The 24,770-nt window shown below is 33.9% G+C and overlaps 1 protein-coding gene across 1 annotated transcript in view; it reads left to right on the top strand.

The window, feature by feature from the left end:
* The window catches only part of NKTR (natural killer cell triggering receptor), a 31,472-nt gene extending 10,699 nt beyond the window's left edge, over positions 1 to 20,773 (top strand). The window contains exons 3-10 of the mRNA XM_046659866.1: positions 7,774 to 7,848; positions 8,631 to 8,738; positions 9,257 to 9,301; positions 11,037 to 11,124; positions 17,232 to 17,259; positions 19,601 to 19,631; positions 20,175 to 20,204; positions 20,665 to 20,773. Coding sequence (XP_046515822.1) covers positions 7,774 to 7,848; positions 8,631 to 8,738; positions 9,257 to 9,301; positions 11,037 to 11,124; positions 17,232 to 17,259; positions 19,601 to 19,631; positions 20,175 to 20,204; positions 20,665 to 20,687 — 428 coding nt within the window. The 3' untranslated portion in view covers positions 20,688 to 20,773. The remainder of the gene's footprint in view (positions 1 to 7,773; positions 7,849 to 8,630; positions 8,739 to 9,256; positions 9,302 to 11,036; positions 11,125 to 17,231; positions 17,260 to 19,600; positions 19,632 to 20,174; positions 20,205 to 20,664) is intronic.
* The last annotated feature ends 3,997 nt before the right edge of the window (positions 20,774 to 24,770 follow it).

The following is a 24,770-nucleotide window of genomic DNA, read 5'->3' as shown; positions in this document are numbered from 1 at the left end:
TTGCAAGTTCTAAGCTGTGTGACCTGAACTCTTGCTGCATCTCTTTGGCTCATTTTAAGCTGAAAAGGGCTTCGTTGTTTTTTCTGTTAGTAAAAATAGTACATGCTCGTTTTAAAAATTCCACTCAAATTTTTTAAAAAGTAAACCTGCTTTAAAATCCTGTCATGCAGAGATAATCATAACTAACCTTTTCTGAACATCTTACCTGAATTTTATGTACAAGAATATACACATTTTTTAAAAATATCATGTGCTACATCCTTTTTTGTGGCTTGCCTTTTTCTCTTAAACAGCATGTTCTGAAACTTTTTCCATTTCAGTAAGTTAAGCTTTATATAATCACTGTTAGTGTCTATAGTTTACCATCATATAAAAGTATCTATATTAGTTAGAATATATGATAGTGTTGGTTGCTAATAACATAAAGCTGAATAACGTGATGTGCACATAGTTTCAAAGTATCATCCCACAGATTATTAATTCTCAAAGGGGGAAAGTAATTTTACAATTGAGAGAGTTGGCTAATACTTTAGCATCACCAGTAATGGGTCAAACTGATATGGGATACAAAAAAAAGGGATAGAGATGGGGACTGTTTTAGATTGAAAGAGACCAAGGCCTGACAGCCAAAGTAATTTATAATCCTTGATTAGATTCCTGGATTTAAAAAATAGATTTAAAGGGCATTGTCGAGACAGTAGGGTAAATTTGAGTATGGACTATGTATTAGGCTATATTATTCATCACTATTAACATTTCTTGGGTGTGACAATGGTATTGGGGTTAAGTAGAGGAATATCCTTGTTCTTTAATAGTTTATACTGAAATAATTAGGGTGAAGCGTCACAGTGTCTTTGACTTTCTCTTTGTTCCAGAAAAAAATTGTGTGTGTAGAGAGGGAAGGATAAAGTTAATATGGCAAAACATCTCTATAGATTTAAAAATTTCAAAGTAAGTTCATGGGGTGGAGGGAATTGCGTGTTCATTCAGATAAACCTTCAGGATCATTTTGTCATGTTCTTCTAGTACTTTTAGGGGGTAGCATTTAAATGAATATAGGTTACTTTAGGGAAAATTTGACACATTTGCAATTTTGAGACTTCCTGTTTAAGAACAAGGTATGTCTCCCCTTTTATTCAGGTTACCTTTATGCCTTTCAGAGTTGTAGTTTTTTTTTATAGGTCCTGCACTCTTGGGGCTAAGTAGCTAAAATGTTTTTGTTGTTGTTGAGAATGTGAGTTTTATTCTGTTACTTTTTCTACTGGTTCTTGTTGATGATAAGACAAATATCAACAGTTTCACTGTCTCCGTTTCTAGGTGTACAGTTATGTCTTTCAAATAATGATAAATTTGTTCTTTTTATTGATACACATACCTCTCATAGGGTTCTTCTGTGTACTGCATGGGCTACAGTTTCCAGGACAGCATTAAACAATAGCAGTACTAACAAGCACTTTTGACTTGTTCCTTACTTTGATGGACTTACTGAACTCTTTCTCAGGCTTTGGTTTCAATTTAATTTGCTTCATAAAATTTGTTAAGCTTTTCATCTGTTGCTGTGCCCTGAAACAGTTGAGATGATAATTATACTTTAATGTTACTCAAACATTAGAAGTAATTTACCCGTATCTGAAGAGTTATTTAACACCATTCTTTTGGATAGTTACTTAACATTTTCGTTTCTCTCTTGAGTTTGTTTTTCGGTCTGCATCAGCCTGGAGTTGTAGTCCATACTTATAATTCCTTTTCCTAAGTTTTGGTATTCCTCTTTTATTTTTCCCCCAGAAGAGCTAGCTTTGGGATTTATTTATCAAGTCTAACATCTTTTTGGTTTCTTACTTATTGATTTCTGCTTTTACTTTTATTAAAACCTTTTTTGTATTTTCCTTAGGTTTGTTTATTGCTTTTTTATCTTCCTGAGTTGAGTGATTAATTTGTGTTATTCATTAATGAAAATATTGAGGGCTGTCTACATTGATAGGGACAAAGAAGTATTTAGCACTTTTTTGCCTTGTGAGACCTGGCAGCCTTAAGATCTGGCCTCATTCCCTGACATCCTGGTTCCTACAGCTCTTTGATTCTCTCATCTACACCCCAGTATCCTTGTCAACTAACTACATGAGCCGATAAATAAATTCTCTTTTGAGTTTTTGCTTGTACTGTCTGCAGGACACTTTTATCTGGGTGTTGATTGACATATCGTGAAAAAAACTTTACGTACCTAAAGAATTATACAGCTGTTTTGGTCTTCTCTTACCTTATCCTATATCGTATTTATGTGTTTTTGCTATTTCCTTTCTTTGGTTTTATATCTTTTTACTGTGGGTTGTTCTACCGGTAATTTGAAAGACGTTTAATATATTTTTACTTCTACTGGTGATTACATATTTAAGTATGCCTAAACCCGTATTTCCTCTTTTATCTACGTCAGCAAAGTCTACCTGTTGAATCCTACTATGAAATATGAGAAAATGTACTTTCTATCACTAAGTCAACCCCCTCTTGTTGGTTTTTATTAATACGGTATGTACTGTGATTTCCTACGGCCTCCCTCCAGTTTAAATTAGTTTTACACTGTGGAAATGAAAAGCTCTTGATAATATATTTATTAAGTTAATAAAGCATCATGTGCATAATATGCTACCTTTTTCATTTAACCAAGGAATTGCTCATTTTATTTTAAAATTGAGATATAATTGACATATTAGTTTCAGGTGTATAGGATAATGGTTTGATATATATATGTTGTGAAATGGTCACCACAATAAGTCTTATTAACATCCATCACCATACAGGTACAAATTTTTTTTCTTGTGATGAGAACTTTGGAGATCTACTCTCTTAGCAACCATGCTACCGCCTCAAAAAAAGAAAAAGAAGAATATATCGATATTTGCTTATGTGTACAAAAAGAAAGTGGAAAATACACATGAAATTAATGAAAGTAATTACCTGTTGACAGAGGTGGCAACAAGACTTCTTACTCTTTAGTTTTTTCCAGTGTTTGGTTTTTGAATCATGAAAACATTACCTATTAAAAAGAAAAAGAAGATTTTTAGAAAGTATCTAAAAATAGCAAAAAGAATTCACCATTATCTATTTTGTTTCCCAATAACTATAACATTTATATTTTATTTTATAACCATAATTACCACAGTTATTTAGATTTAATTCTGTGTTGTAATGGATTCAGTGCTCAATGCCACTCTTTTGTCTCTTTTTTTGAGGAAGATTAACCCTGAGCTAATATCCATTGCCACTCTTCCTCTTTTTGCTGAGAAAGATTGGCCCTGAGCTAACGTCTGTGCCCATCTTCCTCTACTTTATATGTGGGATACCTGCCACAGCATGGCTTGATAAGTGGTATGTAGGTCTGCGCCCAGGATCCGAACCAGCGAACCCCATGCTGCTGAAGCAGTGTGTGCAAACTTGACTGCTGTGCCACCAGGCCTGCCGCGGTGCCACTCTTTTCTTACTAGCTTTTTCTCATTAATCCTTTGAGTCATATCTTAGGGTCATATTTCAAATAGAGTTTTCAAGATAAAGTCTAATTATTATATTTCCTTTGCTAGGTTTAGAGTTTTTTGTTCACACCATATTAGTCCCTTTAAGATGGTAGACGGTGTTGTGTTATCTCCAGTTTCTAATGTGAGGTGTCTGAAGCCAGCCTAATTTCTTTTTCTTTGTGGGTGACATTATTCTACTACCTGGATGATAGAAGGATTCTTTTCCTTTATATCTCTGAAAATAAATAGCTTTTATTAGGCTATGTCTTGATGTTTTTCCACTTGTAATAACTTTTCCTGGTATGTAATGAATACTTCTGATATCTATATTTAGATATTCCTTCATTTGTATTTCATTAATCACTATCTTGGAATAATTCTGTTTCAAGTGTTTTTATTGTTGTTATTCAAATATTGAGCACTTTTCCTGTACCAGGTACTGTACCAATGAATGAGGATAGAGTGGTGAGTAAATCAGACACAGTCCATATCTGTCTGCCCTTCCATCAGTCAGGCCTAGGGGTGGATATAAGTGCGCTTGGTTCATACCACTGATGGTTTATCACATTATGTAGCAATTTGTATCTGTCCTTCCCAGCTAAGATATGAGCTCCCCAAAACGGCACTGTATCTTACATACTGTTGGACAACCTGACGCATGAGGAAGATCTCAGTAAATAATGTTTGAGTAAATGGCCTGATTTTGTTGAAATGCTGCACCCGTCCCTTAATTTTCTCCTAGATTTTGCTCTCTGTCTACCCAGTGTAATCTCTTTCTATCTTTGCTCTTTTCTTCATCCCTTTCTTGTAATTGTAAATGAGATTTTCTTTGCCTTCTGTACTGTGACTCCCACAATATTTTTTCAACCAGTGCTCACTTTTCCAACTACCATATCTTTTATGTCCATGATATATGTCTCCTTTTTTACCACTGCACCTGCAATTCCAGCACAGATGTCTCTGAGAACAAGGAACAATAGTATTACTGAAAGGTGACGTTCAATTTTATCCAGATTCAATGTACTTGCTGATTTTATTCCTGCCACCTAGTGGCCAATTGGGATTACAACATGACATGGGCATGTCTTGGCTTTTCCTGTCTGTAGCTAACATTTAAAATGTGTTGATATTACCTGATTAATCTCAGTATCGATCCCCTGTCTTAGTTATTTTTAAGGATCTGCATGTTGGTATACTGGAGTTAAGTTCAGAAGCCATTCTTGCTCTGTCATTTTTGTCTTTAGCCGTGTATTTTTTACTCTAAGAACATCATACTAATGCTTATACGAACCAGTTTCAGATTTTAGTCTTACCATTATAGAACAGTGTATTTATTGGAATAGCAGTAATTCCTTGGAATAAATCTTAGTATATATAAAAGATAATATTACTGATGGTAATGACTGACTCTGAGAGATTACTAAATCCCACTAAAATATAAGTAGTGTTGAGTAACAAATATTTCTGAGATCTTATTCATTCATTCAGGAGCAGCATTAGTTTTCAAAGAGAGATCAGCAGAGTTTGTTAACTCATTACAGGAGACAGTAAACCTCAGGCATTTAGTATTGGGAAATGGTATTACTGTTACACTCATTTTTTTCATCAGTTTCGGAGCCAGAGGATCTTCTTTTCTGCAAAGTCACTCCCAGTCTTTTCCTTATGTAACTGTAGTTTACATTTTTCTTTTCAATAGATTTTATGATCATAGTTTATGTGTGCCATCACTGAAAATAACCGGACTACTGAACCACACTGACTTATTTTTTTCTTTGAAGACTGTATCTTCAGAATATTTTTTAAATTTTTCTTAAAAAGTATCTTTTCTATAAAATAATGCAATTCAATTGAAAGACATTTATGAAAACCTATTATTTGTCTTGCTGATGAGCTTTATTAGTTCAAGTTAATATTTACTGGTCTGCATAGTGTTCAGTTTAAGTATTCTCGATTCAATCTGGTGGGATTTAATACCAGTATACCTCTTTGTAGGAAATCATAGTCATTTTGTTTATTTGGATAGAAAACTTTGACTTTGCTTTTTGTTTTTAATCTCTTCAAATTGCACATATACAGACATTTTAAATTAAGAAAGCAGTCTCAGGGGCCGGCCCCATGGCCGAGTGGTCAAGTTCATGTGCTCCACTTCAGCAGCCCAGGGTTTCACTGGCTCAAATCCTGGGCGCGGACACGGCACCACTCGTCAAGCCATGCTGGGGCGGCATCCCACATGCCACAACTAGAAAAACCCACAACTAAAAATACACAACTATGTACTGGGGAGCTTTGGGAGAAAAAGGAAAAAAAAAATTAAATTTTAAAAAAATTTTAAAAAAGATTGAGAGGTCAATAGAAATTTTTTTCTTCATCAAGTTAGAGGATAAGATACTAGATGTGAGCATTTTTAAAAAAAATAATTGTGGTTAGCTATCCCTCTCTGAATATTAGACCCAGAAATGTAGTAATCATATTTGACTGTGTTCAAATGTGTTGTACCACTAGAGGGTTCATAACTCCTAATTATCTGTAAAGGAGAAACTAAAAACATTGGAAACTTACACCAGTTTTCATTTGGAGGCATTAAAGGTTTTGAAAAAATGCTTGATGTTGAAGTTACTATAGTCCTAAAAGAAAAGTCTGAGTTTTGACTGCTTTGATTGTATCTTTTATCCTGAAAAGTAACCATCTTACAGGGATTCCAAAGTAAATATGTTCTAGTCTACAAAGCTAGATGATTTTGAACTTGATACCCACCTAACCAGCCATTTCCCAGGGATTTATAAGAACCGATGAAAATACTTTGATCATACTAGTAAAATATTTCCGTTTAAATACAAAGAGTGGTATTTAATATTACTGATAATAATGATTTTTAAAAATTCTGAAATGACTTTAGATACGTTGCTATTTTCCTTTTTGCCTTCTTTCCTTATCTTTTTATTCATTCCCTTAGATATCAAAATCAGCAAGAAGGTTTTGAAATTGTTTTAAAATCTGGCTCCATTAAAGCTATAGGCAGAGTGTTGACACAAGAAAAATCTTCTTATATGATGCCATTATCCCACTTTTTATCCTTTAAGGATGTCTATTATGCAGTAGCTTTGTTTTGTCCTCAAAGGAACTGATATGGCCAGGAGTAAATTAAAATCTTAGTGATACAGAGTAAATCAAGTCATTTTGTGTCTGTACTGAAAATCACTTACTCTTGGTCCACAGTTAATTGTGATTTATTCTCCAAGGCCCTTTGAGTAAATAAAAATGTTCATAACGGAAGAGATTTTGTAGAATAAGGGGAAAGGGGCTCAGGAAAGTAATTATAAATCAGAATCCTATTTCTTATTTCATAGAGCCCCTTTCAGGAGGTCTGCAAAGTCAAAACTATTTTTATAATATGAGTTGTCTTTTGCACTCTCATTTGCAAGTCGAGTATCCAGAGATTACATGATATGTAATGATGTCACTGCTCTGACAGCTGATGGAACGTGTGCTTGTGTATTCTTGTTTTAAAAATTTGTTTTAGTTTATAATATGATATATAGAAGTAGATATAACCCATATTTTTAAAGGTCAGTAATTTTTAAGAGTTTATTGGAGTCCTGAGACCAAAAAATTTGTGAAGGACTTCTCTATGGCATAGTTAAATCAAATTTGCATTGCTGCTTCTCCTTTCCTGTTTGTTATATAGGTGGTGGTGGTTTTCAGGAACCATAACCTGTCTCTTTCTGCTCTCTCAGGGAATAGAATGTGAGTTTTAGTTGTAGGTGGCAGTTCAGGAAGTTGGCTGTAAACGGTTCTTGCATAAAGGTAGAAAGCTGAATACAGAAGATAAAAGAACTTTCTTCTAACAGTACTGGCCAGAATGACTGTTTTATGATATGATGTGCTCTCATCACTGGAGAGGTTCAAGCATAGATTAGGCAACTATTATCAAGAGTATTTTTAAAGAAGATTAATAGTTCAGGTAGGGGTCTGTACTAAAAGGGGTCTAATAACATATGGCCCCTTTAAAAGACACTTAAAATCCTACAGTTTTAGGGCTGAAACCACTTTGGCTGCATCTGAATTCTAACACTAACAAATAGAGTAGAGTTCTTGTTGGTTGGCATTGCCCAGTTAAATTCTTTCCTGTTAAATCTTTTAAAAAATTAAAATGAATTACAAAAATAGACCTTTCAATTTGTTAATTCTGTTTATTTTATTCCTTCCCATATAAGATGTGGTATATTTAATTAACTTGCTTACCTTTTTTTCATGTGTTTTATTTCAGTTGGTCGTATTATGTTTCAGCTCTTCTCAGACATATGTCCAAAAACATGCAAAAACTTCCTTTGCCTATGCTCAGGTAAATGAATTATTAAATTATTTCTAATGAGAAGTCATGTCATAACTTATAGTTTTACTTTGCTTAACAGACTAGGTATTTTCCTTAAAAAGTAATGGGCTGATATGAAATCAGGGAAGCATTTCTTAAGAGGAAGAGAGGAGAGAGAACTGATCTCAAAAGTGAAAAAGAAAGTATGACTGTATGTAGTGAAATCTCTTCTGTACATTGTAGTTTATAAAATAATAGCATATTCAAAATTGGTTTCTTTTGGTATAATTTTACAAATTTCAGTACTTTGTACCAGATTTAGTATTCCAGCTTTCACAGGAAATTTAGGGTTAGAAAATAGCAGGGCAAAACATAATGAAGTTGTTCTTTGTTATATATAATTGGATTTATATTTTTCAAAAGTAGAAAAAACGGGGAGGAAAAACATCTACAATGTTACTTTCAAAATAGGAATAGCAAGTTGAATTTTTAAAGTCCTTACTTGGATACATGTACATACATATCCAGTCTTTGCACCAACTCCTTGATTACATTCTCTTACTGGAGTAATAACCATTTCTAATCTTTCTTTTCTCTGGTAGTGTGTAAAGTCTGTACCATACAATTTAACATTTATATGCTACTTTGTGGTGTTTATTTTGGTTTGTCTGTGTGTTAAATTGCCACACTATCTATTTCTTGTATCTCTTACGGTTCCCAGCACACAGGAGGGATTGACAAAGGACTAATTGAATAATACTTTCCTTGGAAGGATATGTTTGTAGCTAAACTTCATTTCTTTTTTTTTCTAGGGGAGAAAGGCCTTGGGAAAACAACTGGGAAGAAGTTATGTTATAAAGGTTCTACATTCCATCGTGTGGTTAAAAACTTTATGATTCAGGGTGGGGACTTCAGTGAAGGTAGAGCTAAAAGTTGTGCTCCTAGTAACTCCATCTATCAGTTTCTAAAGTATCTTATTATTACTTTTAATTGTAAATACTTTGTCACTTATAGTATGATGTAAATATTAGGAGATCAGTGAATAGTTCTTGGATGAGTGAATATTGTAGACCAAGAATGTATGAAAAGCAAAATACTAAGGCATTTTATTTTGTTTTTGTGCAGTTTTAGTAATATTATAATTACTTGCTCAATTTCCTTACAATGAATGCCAAACTATCCAATTTTTTCTATTCTTCTAGAATTTTGTTGGTGTGATTACTGTTTGAAATAAACGGGTTATGGAGATAACTTTTTTAATAGTATTTATTGTAATAAGATTGGACTTGTAGTTTAAAGACAAGGTTGAGAATTCTTAGAATTTTGATTATCTGCAGCAATTAAAACATGTTAGCAAATTGAAACCATAAAAAATAATTTATATATATTAGTATATTTTTCATTGTCATTATAATTTCATGTAGCTCATTATTTGCAGGTAATGGAAAAGGTGGAGAATCAATTTATGGTGGATATTTTAAAGGTAAGACTTAATATTTTATAGTCTTTTGTTTCAGTTCTGATATTAAAGCAGGTCTGATCATGTACTTTTAATGAGAAGAGGTTTACTTATAGTTCACTTTTTGCATGAAACTAATGCTGCATGAAAATACTTTATTTGCATGAACTTGGGGATAAATTATATTGTAAGATATAACTTTTAATTGACAAGATTAATTAAGGCTAACTTTATGGTTAAACATGACTTTCAGCATGGAGGTTAGGCAACTATATACATGAAAACTCCTATCTTCCTGCCTAAAACTGTCAACATATTCTTTTGTTTATAGAGAATGTGGTCTTTTGCAAAATGAAAAGGTAAGAGAACGAAGCTCAGTAACACAAACTCCAATTCTGTTCCCTTGCACCCTTCCTAATAAATTTATGGACAGTCTGGGTCAGGTTGTGGCTGGATTTCTTAATTTTCTTGAAGACTTGGAAAATTCTGTATACTATTTCATATATGAATCTGTATCTTTTTTATTTTCCCAATGGGTTGTTAGTTCCACATCAGGGAAAAGAATCTAGCTGTTTTTTTTTTTCCTAAACCAAGCAATTTCTTTCGTAGAAAAAGTTGGTATTTTCTCAAAGGTTTGTATGTTTTCTTTTGTATACTAGAACTATATGATTGTGTTTTATTCCTACAGTAGTAACATTTGTATAATCTAACTATTGCACTTGCCCCAAAAAGCCTTAGAAAAGTCAGTTGCAGAGATTTATAATGGGAACCAATATTACTAGGTTTTAATGCTATGATAGCTTCAGTGTTATAATAGTCTTTTATATTTCTTTTGGGGGAAAATGGATTACTACTCTTTTTCAGAAGCCTGTTCCCAAGGTAATCATTTTTTTAAAGTTTTCTGTGTTTTTGTTTGTTCTAAAGAAAGGTTTGTTTGTATGAATGTTAAAAGGAAATTGAAATTAGTTTTCAGTATATTTCTGCTGGAATTAAAAGCATCTCTAAGTGATCTTTATGACAGAGTTTTTTCATTGAACTAGAAGGAAACAGCTCTTTAGCTGGTTCTGTTATCATGTAGCAATTGGAAACTTATGCTGTAGGCCACTTTAATGTGGTTGTTCCCTGTGGCTGATACTTGTGTATCTTAAAATTGTATTGTGCCATTTAAGTTTTTGTTTCTACCGGACTTTCTTTCTTAGATAATTTTCGATCCTATTGATTAGAAGGAATCCACATACTTAATTTAATTTAGGCATGTCCTTAATTTATGTAATATTTTGGATTTTGCTCTCATAGCCTAGCTTTAATTCTGTTGAGTAATAAATTTACCGTATATAAAATGAGAGGATTATTAAACTTCTCCATGTATAGTGCTTTAGGCAGGATAATAGGAAATTTGAAGGAAATGAGCTTTACTATAGAGATTTCTCTAAAATTTCTTTACGTGTTTTCCCTGAAAGCTAATAATTTAAATACAATTTAGCCAAAGTATGTTACTACTAAAAGTGACTGTTCTAAGGCTGTTTGTATGAAGTATTAAATATATGTTCTTTTCTTCAAGGCTTTAAGTAGTATTTTTTGGTCATTTTATGCTTTTGCTCCTTGAGTAGTTAAAAATTTTTTTCTAAATATTCAGTCAAGTATCTGTACTGACCAGAAGAGGAATTTCATCCTTTGCTTTCTGTTTATTACTGTGAACATTACACTTTAAAAGTGACTTATAATTGGAGACTGACAAATTTGTGTTTTCTTCAAACAGATGAAAACTTTATTCTCAAACATGACAGAGCGTTCCTTTTGTCAATGGCAAATCGAGGGAAACATACCAATGGTTCCCAGTTTTTCATGTGAGTAGGCATAATTCAGAGATGAGCTTTTCTTAAACAGAGAAGCGCTGTTCATGAGAAAGATGGTATAGTTAAACCAAGTTTAATGCTGGAATTGTGTCAACTTGGGTTTTATTATTAATTGCTAATGTTATAGTAACTGGTAAGCTCTTAACAACCACCTCAGCATTCAACATATATCCTGGATTTGAAGAATAATACTTAAAAGATGTAACTTGAAGATGTACATTATTTTCAAAATATGTTGTCATTTTCAGAAAAGAAATTGGCTTTGACTCTTAACAAATTTGGGGGCTCAGTTTACCAAAGCTAGATTGAAACATAAACTATTGATGAACATTTAAAAATTGTTCATAGGCTAGGACTAGATGTACCCTTGGCATGGAAAGCAGTTCGTTTGAGTAAACCATTGTGTGGTTGCTTTTTCTTTTACTGTTTCTCTTTGAGCCAATTTGAGAGAGGGACCATTGTTTTCTGATATTGTGTAGAGATAAGTGATTTGCTGCTGAGCAGCATTGTGAAAATAACTCAAACCTTGTGAGGTCTCTATGCATAATTGAGTTAACCCAATATTGCTGTCATTTCAACCAAAATTTATGAGATTATCACTGAGGAAACTTCAGAATGCTAATTTGCTTTTTAAAAAACATACTCCTTCACAATGTACATGCATGCACAACCAATACCATACTTATTTCTCATCTGTAAGAGCTTTGGCATACTTTTAGTTATATTCTTATCTAAAGTTACTTCAAAACCTATTTTTATTATAATCCTATTATATGAAATATGAAAGATAATTGGTTAGCATGAAGTTTAATGCTTTTGACTGGAAGTAAATCTCCATAGTTGTGCTATGTATGTTGGAGAAATATTTTATTCGTGGTTTACCAGAAAAAGTCAGTCATCTTTCTGAATGGATGAGTATGAATGGCGCTTCCCTGTCTTTAAAGGAGTAAATTATTCATATACAATAAATCTCACATTTTAAGTTTTTCTGAAAAAATAGATTTCCAACATGATCTGATAAAGTTCAGATAAGGGACATTCTGTTCCTAAGAATGTCCTAAAAATGGAAAGCTGCTAGATGATGATAATGCTTGGAGTTGTGCAGGAAAAAAAGAAGACCTAAAAACAGTTGTTCCTATATCTTGTTTTGATTCCGTAGAGTGTTAGTTACTCCACTTCTTTACTAGAGTATTTTTCTGTTCTTAACTTTCTAAAAGGCCAAAAAAAAGTAGTGGGAAATATTTTGAAAATCTTCTTTTATAGTAATTTAATATAGAAGCTGTTTACTCTTTGATTGAGGTTTTCCATTTCCATTTTTAAGCTTATCTGAACTGTGAACATGATAAACTAATGATTCCTTGGTCAAGAAGCTATCATTTGAGGGCTCTAAAGTTTCTTTTAGATTTCCTTTTTTATGTCAGTACATTTAAAGTTTGATTTATCAGGTAGCAGCAGCTTCTTCCCATTGTACCTGATTATCTTGTTTATAAAATGTTAGAGTTAAAACCAGTGCACCTACGTATATTAATTAAAATCTAATGTATGAGATTCTCCCTTCAAAAAATTTAAAGAGTCTCTTGTTTGTATGTTATTTAGTACTTGCTTAACTCTTTTCCAGGAATGTTTACTATCAAAAAAAATTAAGGTTATTGCTGTTTCCTACATAGCTTAATTTTACGTTGGACTACTATTTTTGACAAGAAGTGCCAAAAGAAAATTTTAACATCAGTGAATTAGGATTAAAATTTTTAAATGTGTTTTCTTAATTAACTAACTGTAGATGGCACTAAAATCACTGTGAACATGTGATTGAAAGAAAGTTTTCTTCGTTTAGTTTGAAATTTACATCTGGAAATAAGTTTGGAGTTAAAAGCAGTCTTGAAAGTAATTGAGCATTTTTGCACACACAAATCCTTGTCTCTTTTTTTTAAAGAAGTTTTTGTGTATGTGCTTTTTTTTGCTGGCTAGAAGTACCAGTTATCCGTGGGTTGCAGGATAAACTAATGTTCACCTTTCTAAACAAAATATTTCCTTGCTTTTATGGAAAGGATAGGTAAAATGCAGATGGTGGCCCATAAAAGAAAAATCTTTGAAAATCTATGTCTTGCAAGCCCGAATATTTTGGAGCTGGAAGTAGTAAAAAAAAAAAACGTATAATGTTCTATCAAGTTGTGTATATGATGGTAGATAATCACTGTAAAAGTTGAGGTTACTGGGGTCGATGGTTGCAGAGCTATCTGATGGCTTCCCAACGGTGGCTCCTGCATTTTACCCTCTTACCGCAGCTATTCTTACGGCACCTTGAGCAGCAGTACTGCAATCTGAAAAAGAAAGGATGCTGTAAGAGTGGATGGTAAAATGCCAAGAACCGCCTTTGTAGTTCCAGTTTTATAGGCTTAATAAGGACTTTTCATATATCCTTGTAAAATTGTATTTTTAGTTTATGTTATAAATATTTTACTTTGTAATTCCTAGGAAGTAAATTTGGTGCTATTAGTGTGGGTATTTGCAAAATGTTCCTCAAGGATTCTTGTGATTTGTGCAACAACTATTGTCTTCATCACTTATGCATTTAAAACCTCCCCTTTCTGAGACATACATCATTTTTATTAAATATAATTTTGCATGTATTGCTTTCTTTGGGTAGAACCATTATGTATATGATGAAAATCAGATTTTCTTCTATAAAGCTATTTGTAATTTTTCCAATAACTGCTTATATCTACTACTGTATTAGTCATATGATTTTGCTTTTGTGGGCCTAAATGGAAGAAAACTGATTCTTTTTGGAATAGTACTGTTCAGGAAACATGAAAGAAATGATGTATGTGGTACTATTGATATGAATCACTGAGGATATAATGGTGTGTCCATGTTGAGGTATTTTCGAAGGAATTCAAAGACCTAGGACCAAAGTAGTAACTAAGTTAACTTGATATTTAGTTAGTTTGTCCTTTTTAATTTGATTTATTTTTAAAGCCAAAGACTAGGAAGAAATAACAATAAAAGCTATAGAATTATAAAGTCTCAGAGTAGAAAAGGGTTTAGAGATCATCTAGTCCAACCTTTTTGTTCTGTAGATAATGCTAAATAAGGAAGAAAACCCATATAAAGACCAGGTTACAGAAATTTTGTTCATAATCTAGAAGAAATTGATAGCTTAAAAGAGAATGCTGTGCACTGTAAGCTACATAATTTTATTGACCACTCTGCTCTGAATTTATTTTAGTTAGGTATTAGAAGCATCAGGCCTTGCTGACAAATAAAATGACATGCAGGGAAACATTTTTCTTTTCCTTTGACTGTTAGTATTAACAGTTTATAAATTCTGGCTCTAGATTTTATTCTATTTACATACATTCTTCAAAACATAAGCTATTGCATGAAGTAGTCATTAAAAAGATGAGTTAGGTGCTTTATAGCTTTGTATTTACTCTCCTGGGTAAAAGCACTTGGTTCTAGTTTTATTTACTATGTACCTTGTGTTAGTTTTGTCTCCTTTTCTATTTATAAAGTATCTACCCCACTTTCAAAGATAAAGTAAACATTTTGGTGTGAAAATGTGGATATAAAAGGAAGAAAATGTTTCATAGATTGATCTGTTTCTGAATATGTGGAATGATATATATGCAAACCTTCTCTTGCCTAAAGAGAATAGTTGTACCTGCCTGGTTTTCACCAGTCTGAAAGGTGCTGCAGAGAAGCTCTGGCCTCGTCTTGCTAAACCAGGGGCAGCAGCAGCACTCTTCCTCAGCCACTGTTAGAACACTGGTGTGGCAGGTGCGCTTGTCCCCGTCCACTGAACCTGTGCAGGCTTTATCTCATAGCCATGGAGGAGGAAGACTGCAGAGCTCTGGAGTACAGTCTCTGTCAATGGCCACTGTTACTGGTCGTGATGATTATAAAAAAATAATAAAAGATAATGCAGAAAAGTCAAACTTTAAGCAAAAAGCATTTGTTACATTTTAATAGTCATAAATAGGACTATAGGAGGAAAACCTAGGAAGTTCTAGGATATGCTCTATGTCATTTAAGAATCAGGCTTGTCAGTGGCTACTCACCTGAATAGGAGAGAAGTGCTATTTCAGCACTTCTTCATGTGTCTTCATGTGACTTCAGTGTCATTTCAGAGTAGCAGAGCAAGGGGAGTTGAGGGCTGGTTTAGTTTTAAGAGGTTTATAAAGCTGTCTTGTCATTTTGGGTAGCAAAGGTAGATTTGGGTAGAAAAATTCATATTCATGAATTTTTATGAGAAGAAATGCTAGTAAGAGTTAATAACCTGAGAAGTCTAGCTTTTTCCTTTCTTTTTTGGGGTAATACCTTCATAAGTTAATTTCAAAAGATGTACATGAAACTTAATCATTAGTGAAGTTCTCTGAATATCAGATATCATCCCTAACATTGTCTTAATATTACTTAGTGTTTATGTGACACACGTATTAGCAAGCTGGAAGGAATTTTGTAGCTAGTATTGTTTGATGTGTATTTTTAACATCAGTGCTGAATTTCCGAAAGCTCTTCTATTTTGGTGACTTTTGAAATGCATAGGTAGAGTGCTATAATGTGGCTTGGTTAGTTTCCATTTTCCTCACACCAGCTTTATCACTGTGTACAATTTGGTGCCTCTTCCAAGTGTGATATTTGCAGGAGTTGAGGGAAAAAATTGCATGTTAAAGGCTACATTAGACAGGAGAAATAGGTTATCTTTATTTCCTTCTCCCGTACTACTTTACACCTAGAGTCACTTTTATTTACAACATTCATTGACAACACTACTTTATTTGAAACCTGTTCTTTTTTGATAGTAATTCGTGTATCAATGCTTTATAAGAAATTAAAGCTTATTTTTAAATATTTCAAGATTTAATATGTCCAAAATCGCTATAAAGAATTTCCTTCATTATATATAATATGGTTTTTGGTCTGAGGAGTAATAAATATGTTTAAAGTTTAATAGAGTTAAAATTGGTCAGACAGTGTATATTTGAAAAATATTTCTTTTATAATGGGGAAAATCAGATTAGACAGGAAAAGAAAGTACTATGGCCAAGATTTGACAGCACACTCTTTTAAGACTTCCATCTTTTTATCCTTTATTCTTTGAGAAGATCCTTAAAATTCTAGTTATGCTGCTGTAGTCTTTTATTATTATTATTATTATTATTATTATTATTTTAAATGACTTAACAGGCGCTGGCCCCGTGGCCGAATGGTTAAATTTGCATACTCACTTCGGTGGCCTGGGGTTTTGCCGGTTCGGATCCTGGGTGCCGACATGGCACAGCTCATCAGGCCATCCTGAGGCGGCGTCCCACATAGCACAACCAGAGGCACTCACAACTATGTACCTGGGGGCTTTGGGGAGAAGAGGAAAACAATTCAAAAAAAAAAGATTGGCAACAGTTGTTAGCTCAGGTGCCAATCTTTAAAGAGTAAAAAAATAAATAAAAAGTAAATGACTTAGCAACTATAAAAGTGTATGTAATGGCAACGAACAGAAACTACAGTCCAAACATTTGCTCATTAACTCCTGATAGTGGTCTGTTGTGTTGTGTGACTGAAAAAAGCTTTCAAATGTAGAAACGCGAAGGGTCTATTTGAAGTGAATTAGTAAAAAAAAGTTCCCTGAAATTTTGTTTGTTTTGAATTCTCTTAACTCAGTTCTTTCCATGGAAATTTTTGCTTTCCACTAGTAGTAACTGCTCCTGGGCATTCAGATTTTTATATTTATGTATGTACGCAAGATATATTATTCTCTTATTGAGAAAGATGTTAGTTGACTTAGCTAGTTTCTAGAATTTGTGAAGTGAAATGTAATGTTTTGTTAATAGCTGTTATTCACACTCTAATGTTACAATATTAAGGATCTGAGCAGATTCCCACTTTAACCACAAAGCTTTTCTTAAACATAATTCATCTCTACATACATCTTATGTGAAAGAAAATTTAGAGCCCTCCATTTTAAAAAGCTTTCTTGCTTTGCATAAAACTTGAAAATATTTAATTTCAAAGTTATATTGATATTAAAACATAGATTCAGTCTTGTCTTAAAAGTGTATTACAATTTATTTCTTGCCATTTTTGTGTAAAATTTACAGAAAGAGTGTTACACCGTGCGCTCCAAAGGTAATGTCTCATTACTCTAAGGCTCTCTTTTTCTTTCTTTGCCTTTATCTCTTTAATCCTGTTGTTATGTGCATTGAACCATTTTAAGAAAAAACTTTCTGCTTGATCTATGGCAGCAATACGTGTAAAAGAAGTGTGTTTTATTATCCCTGGTTAATCCTGAGAAGTATATTTTAATTTCAGGGGCTTGTTCCCACACATCTTCGGGGGAGGGGGCGGTATATTGTGTATAATATAATGGTTTAGATCTCATTTCAGTACAGAACTATTGATTTCTGTATAAGGCCAAAAGCTTCTTTGATAATGGCTATAAATGTAGATTGCTTTTTGGAGTGACAGTGACACTTTTAATTTCTAGAATTTACAAGGTTTAAATGAACCCTTGTGCATATATTTTTAAAGTAAATTCAGGGGTGGGGGAAACTGGAAAATTTTATAATTTGAAATTTTTTTGTGGTTGTTTCTCCTTTAGGTATGTTTTATAAGTATGTATAAACTTACACATTTATGATAGTCTCTGGCTTTCTTAAGGTCTTAACTTACTGAGCATATGTCACCACTGCATGGGTCTTTACAACTGAAAGATCCATACAGTTGGTGGGCTGAGGTCTCTTTGTCCATTGTAGCAGAGTTGAATAACTTGGACTGAGCATCTCATTTCCCTCTGCCCTTTTGTAACCCCTTTTGGCAGTGTCCTCTGTTTATCCATGTCTGGTGTCAGCCCAGTGCCAGTAAGCCTGCCTTACATTGGAATATCTACTCCTGGAATGTAGGCTGAAAACCCCAGAGGGCTTATTTTGTTGAGATACTTGCAGTATTCCTAATATGTTGTCTAACCCAATTGTTGAGATACTTTCAGTATTCCTAATATGTTGTCTAACCCAATTAAAATATAAATTTGCATTTCTGCATCCTGAATTGCAGATGCGAGCAATGGACTTATTTATTTACACCAGTTTAAGCACAGTGGGCCAGCTGAAATTCGTCCTTGAAAGAGTAGTTCTTTTCTTCATTTGTTTTCTTCACTACTGCAATAAAGGACCAAGTTTGTTTGTCTTCAGTTTTTATTTGAATTAAAAAGAGAACTTGAATCTTTCATAAAGGTAGCTATTCCGTCCTCAGATTGAGGCTTAGGTAGTTTGTTGCTGCCTCCCTGCACTTAGCTAGAATGTTTTAATCTCACCAGTTGCTCCAAGGTTTGCCGTAAGGTGGTTTTTACAGCACTGTTAGCCAAGGTGGCAAATTCAGTTGGGCTCCGTGTGTTTTAGAAAAACCTGTAGGCTTTTCCCCAATATCAGAAGATGTGAGAGTTGTGAGAGAAAGGATCAAGGAAGGAAGAGGAATATCTAGTCAATAAATCTTTCATTGTTTTCACTGCTACACGTTTGAGACTGATTCCTTACATTGTAGAAGAGCATTTTTACCTTTAAAAATTTTTACCTCTTTACATCTTTCATACAGTGGCATCTCTGTCTAGCATATGTAATGATTTCTTCCTATCTGTTATGTGCTTTGGTAAAGTTTTATAATTATAGGAAGCACATTTCTATCTTAAAGTTATCATCCAACGTAGTTTCTAGATGTTAGTTTAATGATTTAAGTGTTACCGCCTCACCAATTTGCTAGATTTTTTTCTTTTGCCTGTTTTTATTCATTTTTACTATTACATAATTACCACTTCTCAATCTTCTAAGGGAAATTTGAGACTAGTGGTTTTAAAACTCAAGATACCCTTTAAAATTCTGAAAGTTCTTAAGTTGACATTTAATGTTTTTAAATTAAATTCTCTAGTACTCTTACATAACTGAATATTCTTAATGTAAGCATAAGTGTTAGGATTCCTTGTAGAATAATGATTTTTAGCATTGTTGTGAAGGTTAAAATTGTGTCTTGTTGACTTACATGTCTTTGAATTGCCTTACAATGAAGATAAAATATAAAACTTTATATGGGAGCTTCTAGTACAATTGACTGCTTTCACATGGCCTGATATCCAGGGAACTTTCTTCAAATATCTATTTCTCATTCTTATAAACTAAGATGTTTGTGATATACACTTCTGAGTTATCTGCTTTTGAATTTTTTTGCATTGCAATTCACATAATGTGAAGATCTGTGAAAATGATATGAGAAAACCAGCTTGGGTTCAAAATATCTTAACCAGATGTACCCCTTAGGCTTCCCAAGAGTGACTATCTGCCAGTTTGTGACTGTAGAAGAAGCTAGTTGGGTGTTTTCTGAGCCATGGAAATTTAAAGTGTCTATAATGTTACCCATCATTATTTACTTTGCTGTCAGAAGTGTTGGCAGATTGAAGGTTTGCTCCCTATTACATTTTCAGAGTTGCTGTGAGTGGCAGAGCTTCACCTTAGGTAAGGAAGAGGGGCTCAAAGATCTGCCTGCCTAACACTGACTCAGTATGAGGAATAAGAAATAGAAGAACTCATACAAGTGTGTGGGGCAAGTGTTGATCACACTTTTCTTTCTTTAGGGCAAATGATAGGTGCTTTTTTATTCTTGTTTAATTATCTTGATAAATTTTGAATTTGTTTTTGGTTTTGTTGTTTTAGACTTGAGAAAGAATAACTTTAGTTCTAATGTATATTTATATTTCAAATATATTTGAATATTTTAAACCTATTTCAGATGTATGTTTACATATATAGTCTTCATATTGGAGAAATAGATGTGATTTTGTAATTCATTATACTCTTGAGGTTTTTTTAAACTCAATAAAATGGCTATGCTTGCTTTGTTTTTAAGGTTTTTAAGTTTATATGTATATCATGTTTAACTTTTTCCCCTTTTTATCTTTACCTTTTTGTTCTCTACATGCTGTGCTTTAATCCCTTCTGCTCTGTTTACCTGAACACCTGGTTTTTGCCATCTTCTTTGTATCGATGTTTATTACACAGTACCACAAAACCTGCTCCGCACCTGGATGGGTAAGAGTTATGTTCTTAATACCTTAAGGAGGTGATTGGGTGGCCAGTCCAAGACAGATTGGACCATGAGTGAACCCTCTTGATCTCTGGGTTAATCTCTCACAGCCAAGGGGTCTTTACCTGGGCTTATGGATGGACTTCTCAGCTGTGCTTTGTTGAGTGACCCTGTAATGACAGTTTCTGAGTATTAAGTGCAATCTGACTGTTATCAGACTCTTTACCATAAAATAGTTAAGAACCTTTGTTTTAAAGGCAGAAACTAAGGCCCAGTTTGAGTAATTGTTTTTTTCTTTTATGAAGCAGATTTCAAGTTCCAATTCCCTTCTAGTTGCTTCATACATCAAATACTTTGCTTTTATTTTCAGGTCTGTGGACATGTCATTTATAACAGTTGTCTTGATTATTGCTTATGGCTTAATTATCATCAAACCAATTCTTTCTTGAATTTGTATTATGACAGGGTCCATGTTGTCTTTGGACTAGTTATTTCCGGTTTTGAAGTAATTGAACAAATTGAAAATCTGAAAACTGATGCTGCAAGTAGGCCTTATGCAGATGTGCGAGTTATTGACTGTGGGGTGCTTGCCACTAAATCAACAAAAGATGGTAAGAGTTTTTTGCAGGTAGGAGGAGCTAGGATACAGCTAATGCATGTTGAAGATTATAACTTAAAGATCCCTTCTGGATTTCAGTAGTGGAATAAACTCGTGCAAGTACTATAACAATAGCCCTGATGCCTCTATATCATACCCTATATCCAGTCCATCAGCAATTCTTATCAAATCTTAACTCTTCTTTTTGCTTCCCCGGCTATCAGCCTGGTCCAAACCACCATTCTCTCTTATCTAGATTATTGCAATAGCCACGTAACTGTTTACTTTGCCTCTGTCCTCGCTCCTCTATCATCTTTTCTCAGCAGCAGTAGTGGCCTAACTGGTCTTCGTGCTTGCAGACTTGGCCCTCTACGGTCTGTCCCTAACAGCAACCAGAGTGATCCTCTCCAAGGGCTTCTCAGTCAGACAAAGCTAAAGTCTTCACGGTGGTCTGAAAGGCAGTCTGGCTCTCTGACCTCTTCTCCCTTGTTCGTCTCCTGCCCAGCCAGGTTGACCTTTACTGAGACATGCCAAGCTCAGGGACTCAGGGACTTTGTGCTGGCTGTTCCCTCTGTCTGGAACACTCTTCATTCAGATCCCTGCCCGACTCCCTCCCTCACCTCCTTCAGGTTTCTGCTCAAACGTTATTTTAAATTACTCCCAACTCTCCCTATTCCCTTTACCCTGCCTTTTTTTTCCCCCCTGTTTTAGCACTTATTGTTTGTCAAATTATATAAGCAGTTACTTACTTATTTTCTTATTTGACCCAGCTAGAATATGGACTTCACGAGGGCAAGGGCTTTGTTGCCTTACAATCTCACCAGCAAGTTGTATTACCAACTTGGAAAAAAGTTTATTTAAATTTTATTTTTAGTTTGCTATCTATAAAGTGTGTTTTATGATACTCAATAATCACATTTTTTACTCTGAAAAGTAGGCACTGAAATCCAGTACTAATATTTTTGTTAATATTTCTTAAAAGTTTTTGAGAAAAAAAGGAAGAAACCAGTTCATTCAGAAGACTCGGATTCCTCTTCCAATTCCTCTTCCTCTTCTGAATCATCTTCAGAAAGTGAAATTGAACATGAGAGAAGCAGAAGAAGGAAACGTAAGAGGAGGCCAAAAGTTAAACATTCTAAAAAGAGACGAAAGGAAGCAAGCAGTTCAGAGGAGCCAAGGAATAAACATACAATGAGCCCGAAAGGGTAAGTGTGAAACACCAGGGTAGTCTTACCTAAAAAACAAACACACACTCTGGAATGGGGAAAGAATATATAATTCTGTAGACTTAGCGTTATTACCTCTTGTTGAAAAGGATAGCATTTTTTGGACTTTAAATTGAAATTGGCAATTTAGGGGTAGCACAGACATATCATATCAAAGATTTATGTGTTTGCAGGTGAGACTAATCCCTGGAACTCTTAAAAGAAAAAAGGATCATTTGACAATTTTCATATCAGAATTTTTGTACTGTGACTTTTTCACTGGGTTGATGTTTTATGTTCTCTTGGTGAAAATTAAAAAAAAAGGAACCTCACTTTTGAGTGAGATTTGTAAGTTACCAGTAGTTTTGCTATTATTTTAATATTATTATGAAATGCCAACATTATACATCTTAATTGGTGACTTGGTTTATTCTCCCCAAGTCACTCCGAGAGGAGTGATACCAATGAAAAAAGGGCAGTTGATTCAAATGCTAAGAGGGAAAAGCCTGTGGTTCGCCCAGAAGAGATTCCTCCAGTGCCTGAGAACCGATTTTTACTGAGAAGAGATATGCCTCTTGTCGCGGTGGAACCTGAACTGTAAGTAGGATGGTTAACCTAGATATTTTCATTTCTCTGATTAATGATTCTATCAGTTCATTGCAGTTCCACGCTCATTTATTGAGCATGACCCGTAGTCAAAGCACTTTGAAAGATACTGTGAGAGATACCAGATTAAGGAATGACATGTACCCCACCTTTCAGAATTCACATTCTAGTAGTAGGGTAAGGGGGTTGGGCAAGTTGGTCAGGAGAGAAGTTCATATTGGAGGTCTTGAAAGATTTTGTTACTAATCTTATTTCTTGGCTTTTCATTACATGTGAGATTTCGTTTGTCAGAATGGAAAATGACTTGAACTTTTTGGATCCAATTGAGTGATAAAACATGTTCCAATTTGAATAGTGCAAAATGAATTCCATGGTGATTGGGGAAAAATTTAGTGTCATAAATATGTTACTGTTGTTAACTTGCCCAGTGATAACTTCTCTTGCATTGAAAAGCTAAATGTGTAGTTTTAGATTTGGTCTCAACAAAAAGAAATGTCATGTGAACAGAAATGCCATGATGTAGTTGGTGTGACTGATAAGTTCCCTCGGAAGAGTTAGATTGCAGTATCAGAAATTGCAGATGTCCCTGTTCACAGTCAGTTCTCTACATAAGGTTATCATTTAGTTCATTAAATAGTTTTAAAGCCCAGTATTGTCTCATTGTAAAAGCTGTTAGGAAATGGGATGTATCTTTGAATTAATAGCTTAACATGCTGATATTTTCATTTTTAAAAATTGTGGCTTGTGAATAAATCTTATTGGGCCCTTTCTTAACACCCCAAGTTCATTAATCAAATCCATTTGGCTTTTAGAAGGTGGGAAACTTGAAAGGTCAATTTCAGTGTCATAGAACAAGGGCCAGCAAACTATAGTCTATGGGCCAAATTCAGCCTATTGCCTGTTTGTGTACAGCCCATGAGCTAAAAATGGTTTTTCCGTTTTTAAATGTTTGTGAAAAAAATCAACAATACATGTCAGTACTACCCTAAGTGAGCTATAGATTAAATGCAATCCCTGTCAAATTCCAAAAGAAGAATAATATTTTGTGACATGTGAAAATTATATGAAATTCTGATTTCAATGTCTGTAAATAAAGTTTTACTGGAACACAGTCATATCCATTTGTTTGCTATTTTCTTGGGCTGTTTCTGTCCTACGATAGCACAATCAAGTAGTTGCAACAGAGTTTATATGTGGTGCTCTCATTGCATTACACTGCTGCTCGGTGCACTGCACGCCACAGTGATGCTGTTACAGCTTTCCAGTATTTAAAGTGGTATACATATGACCCATCTATGTGAAAAAATATTTTCAAAGATGAAATATGTAAAATCTCATTACTGATCAACATTACCAGATGAACAGTATTAACATCTGTTCTGATAAGGAACCACTAACTATGAACCCTAATTAAGTGAAATGTTATCCCCACAAAAAAGAATTCCACTCCTCTGTATTACAAAAAATGATACTCAGTTATTACATTTTGAATTTTGTTGATAAAACATTTGTGAAAATTGGTTTTCTTTCTTAAATAAGTACCTACGTAATAGCCTTAATTTTCTTCTTGGCCCACAAATCCTAAAATACTTACTCTCACACTCTACATAAAAAGATTGCCAGCCTTTGTTATCTGGTATTGTTAAAGTAGTTTATGTCACTGTCTTGTATTTGTGATTGAATACTGCTGATAAGTTTGTTTGGTCATCACTCTTCTTGGTCAAATAACATCTTTGGAAGTTATTTTATGCATAATTATTTTAAATCATAATTGGCTGGTAGTTTGTCATACAAAGATAACAGATCAATCTATTTAATTAGGATCTTTGAGATTAAATGATCAGTTGTTGGAAGCTAGAATTAAGTGTGCTTCAAGAACTCAGTATATGCAAGGATAAGATCTGCCAGCCATAGTGAGCTTGCCACCTTACTGATTTATGAGCGGTTATGATTAATGAGCAGTTAGGCTCCTTATTGCTTATAATTTGCTTAGCAGAGGCTAGGTTCCACACTTGCTCTACTTGATTTGTTCTCAGCCTCAGCTGTACTTTAGAATAATTTTCTTTTTAATTGAGGTTCATAATAGTTTACATCATTGTGAAATTTCAGTTGTACGTTATTTCTTGTCTGTCACCACATAAGTGCTCCCCTTCACCCCCTGT

This window comes from Equus quagga, chromosome 1 (genome assembly GCF_021613505.1).
Source record: "Equus quagga isolate Etosha38 chromosome 1, UCLA_HA_Equagga_1.0, whole genome shotgun sequence".
Lineage (NCBI taxonomy): Eukaryota > Metazoa > Chordata > Mammalia > Perissodactyla > Equidae > Equus > Equus quagga.
The sequence above is the reverse complement of the archived record's forward strand: the minus strand, read 5'-3'. Positions and strand labels throughout refer to the sequence as shown.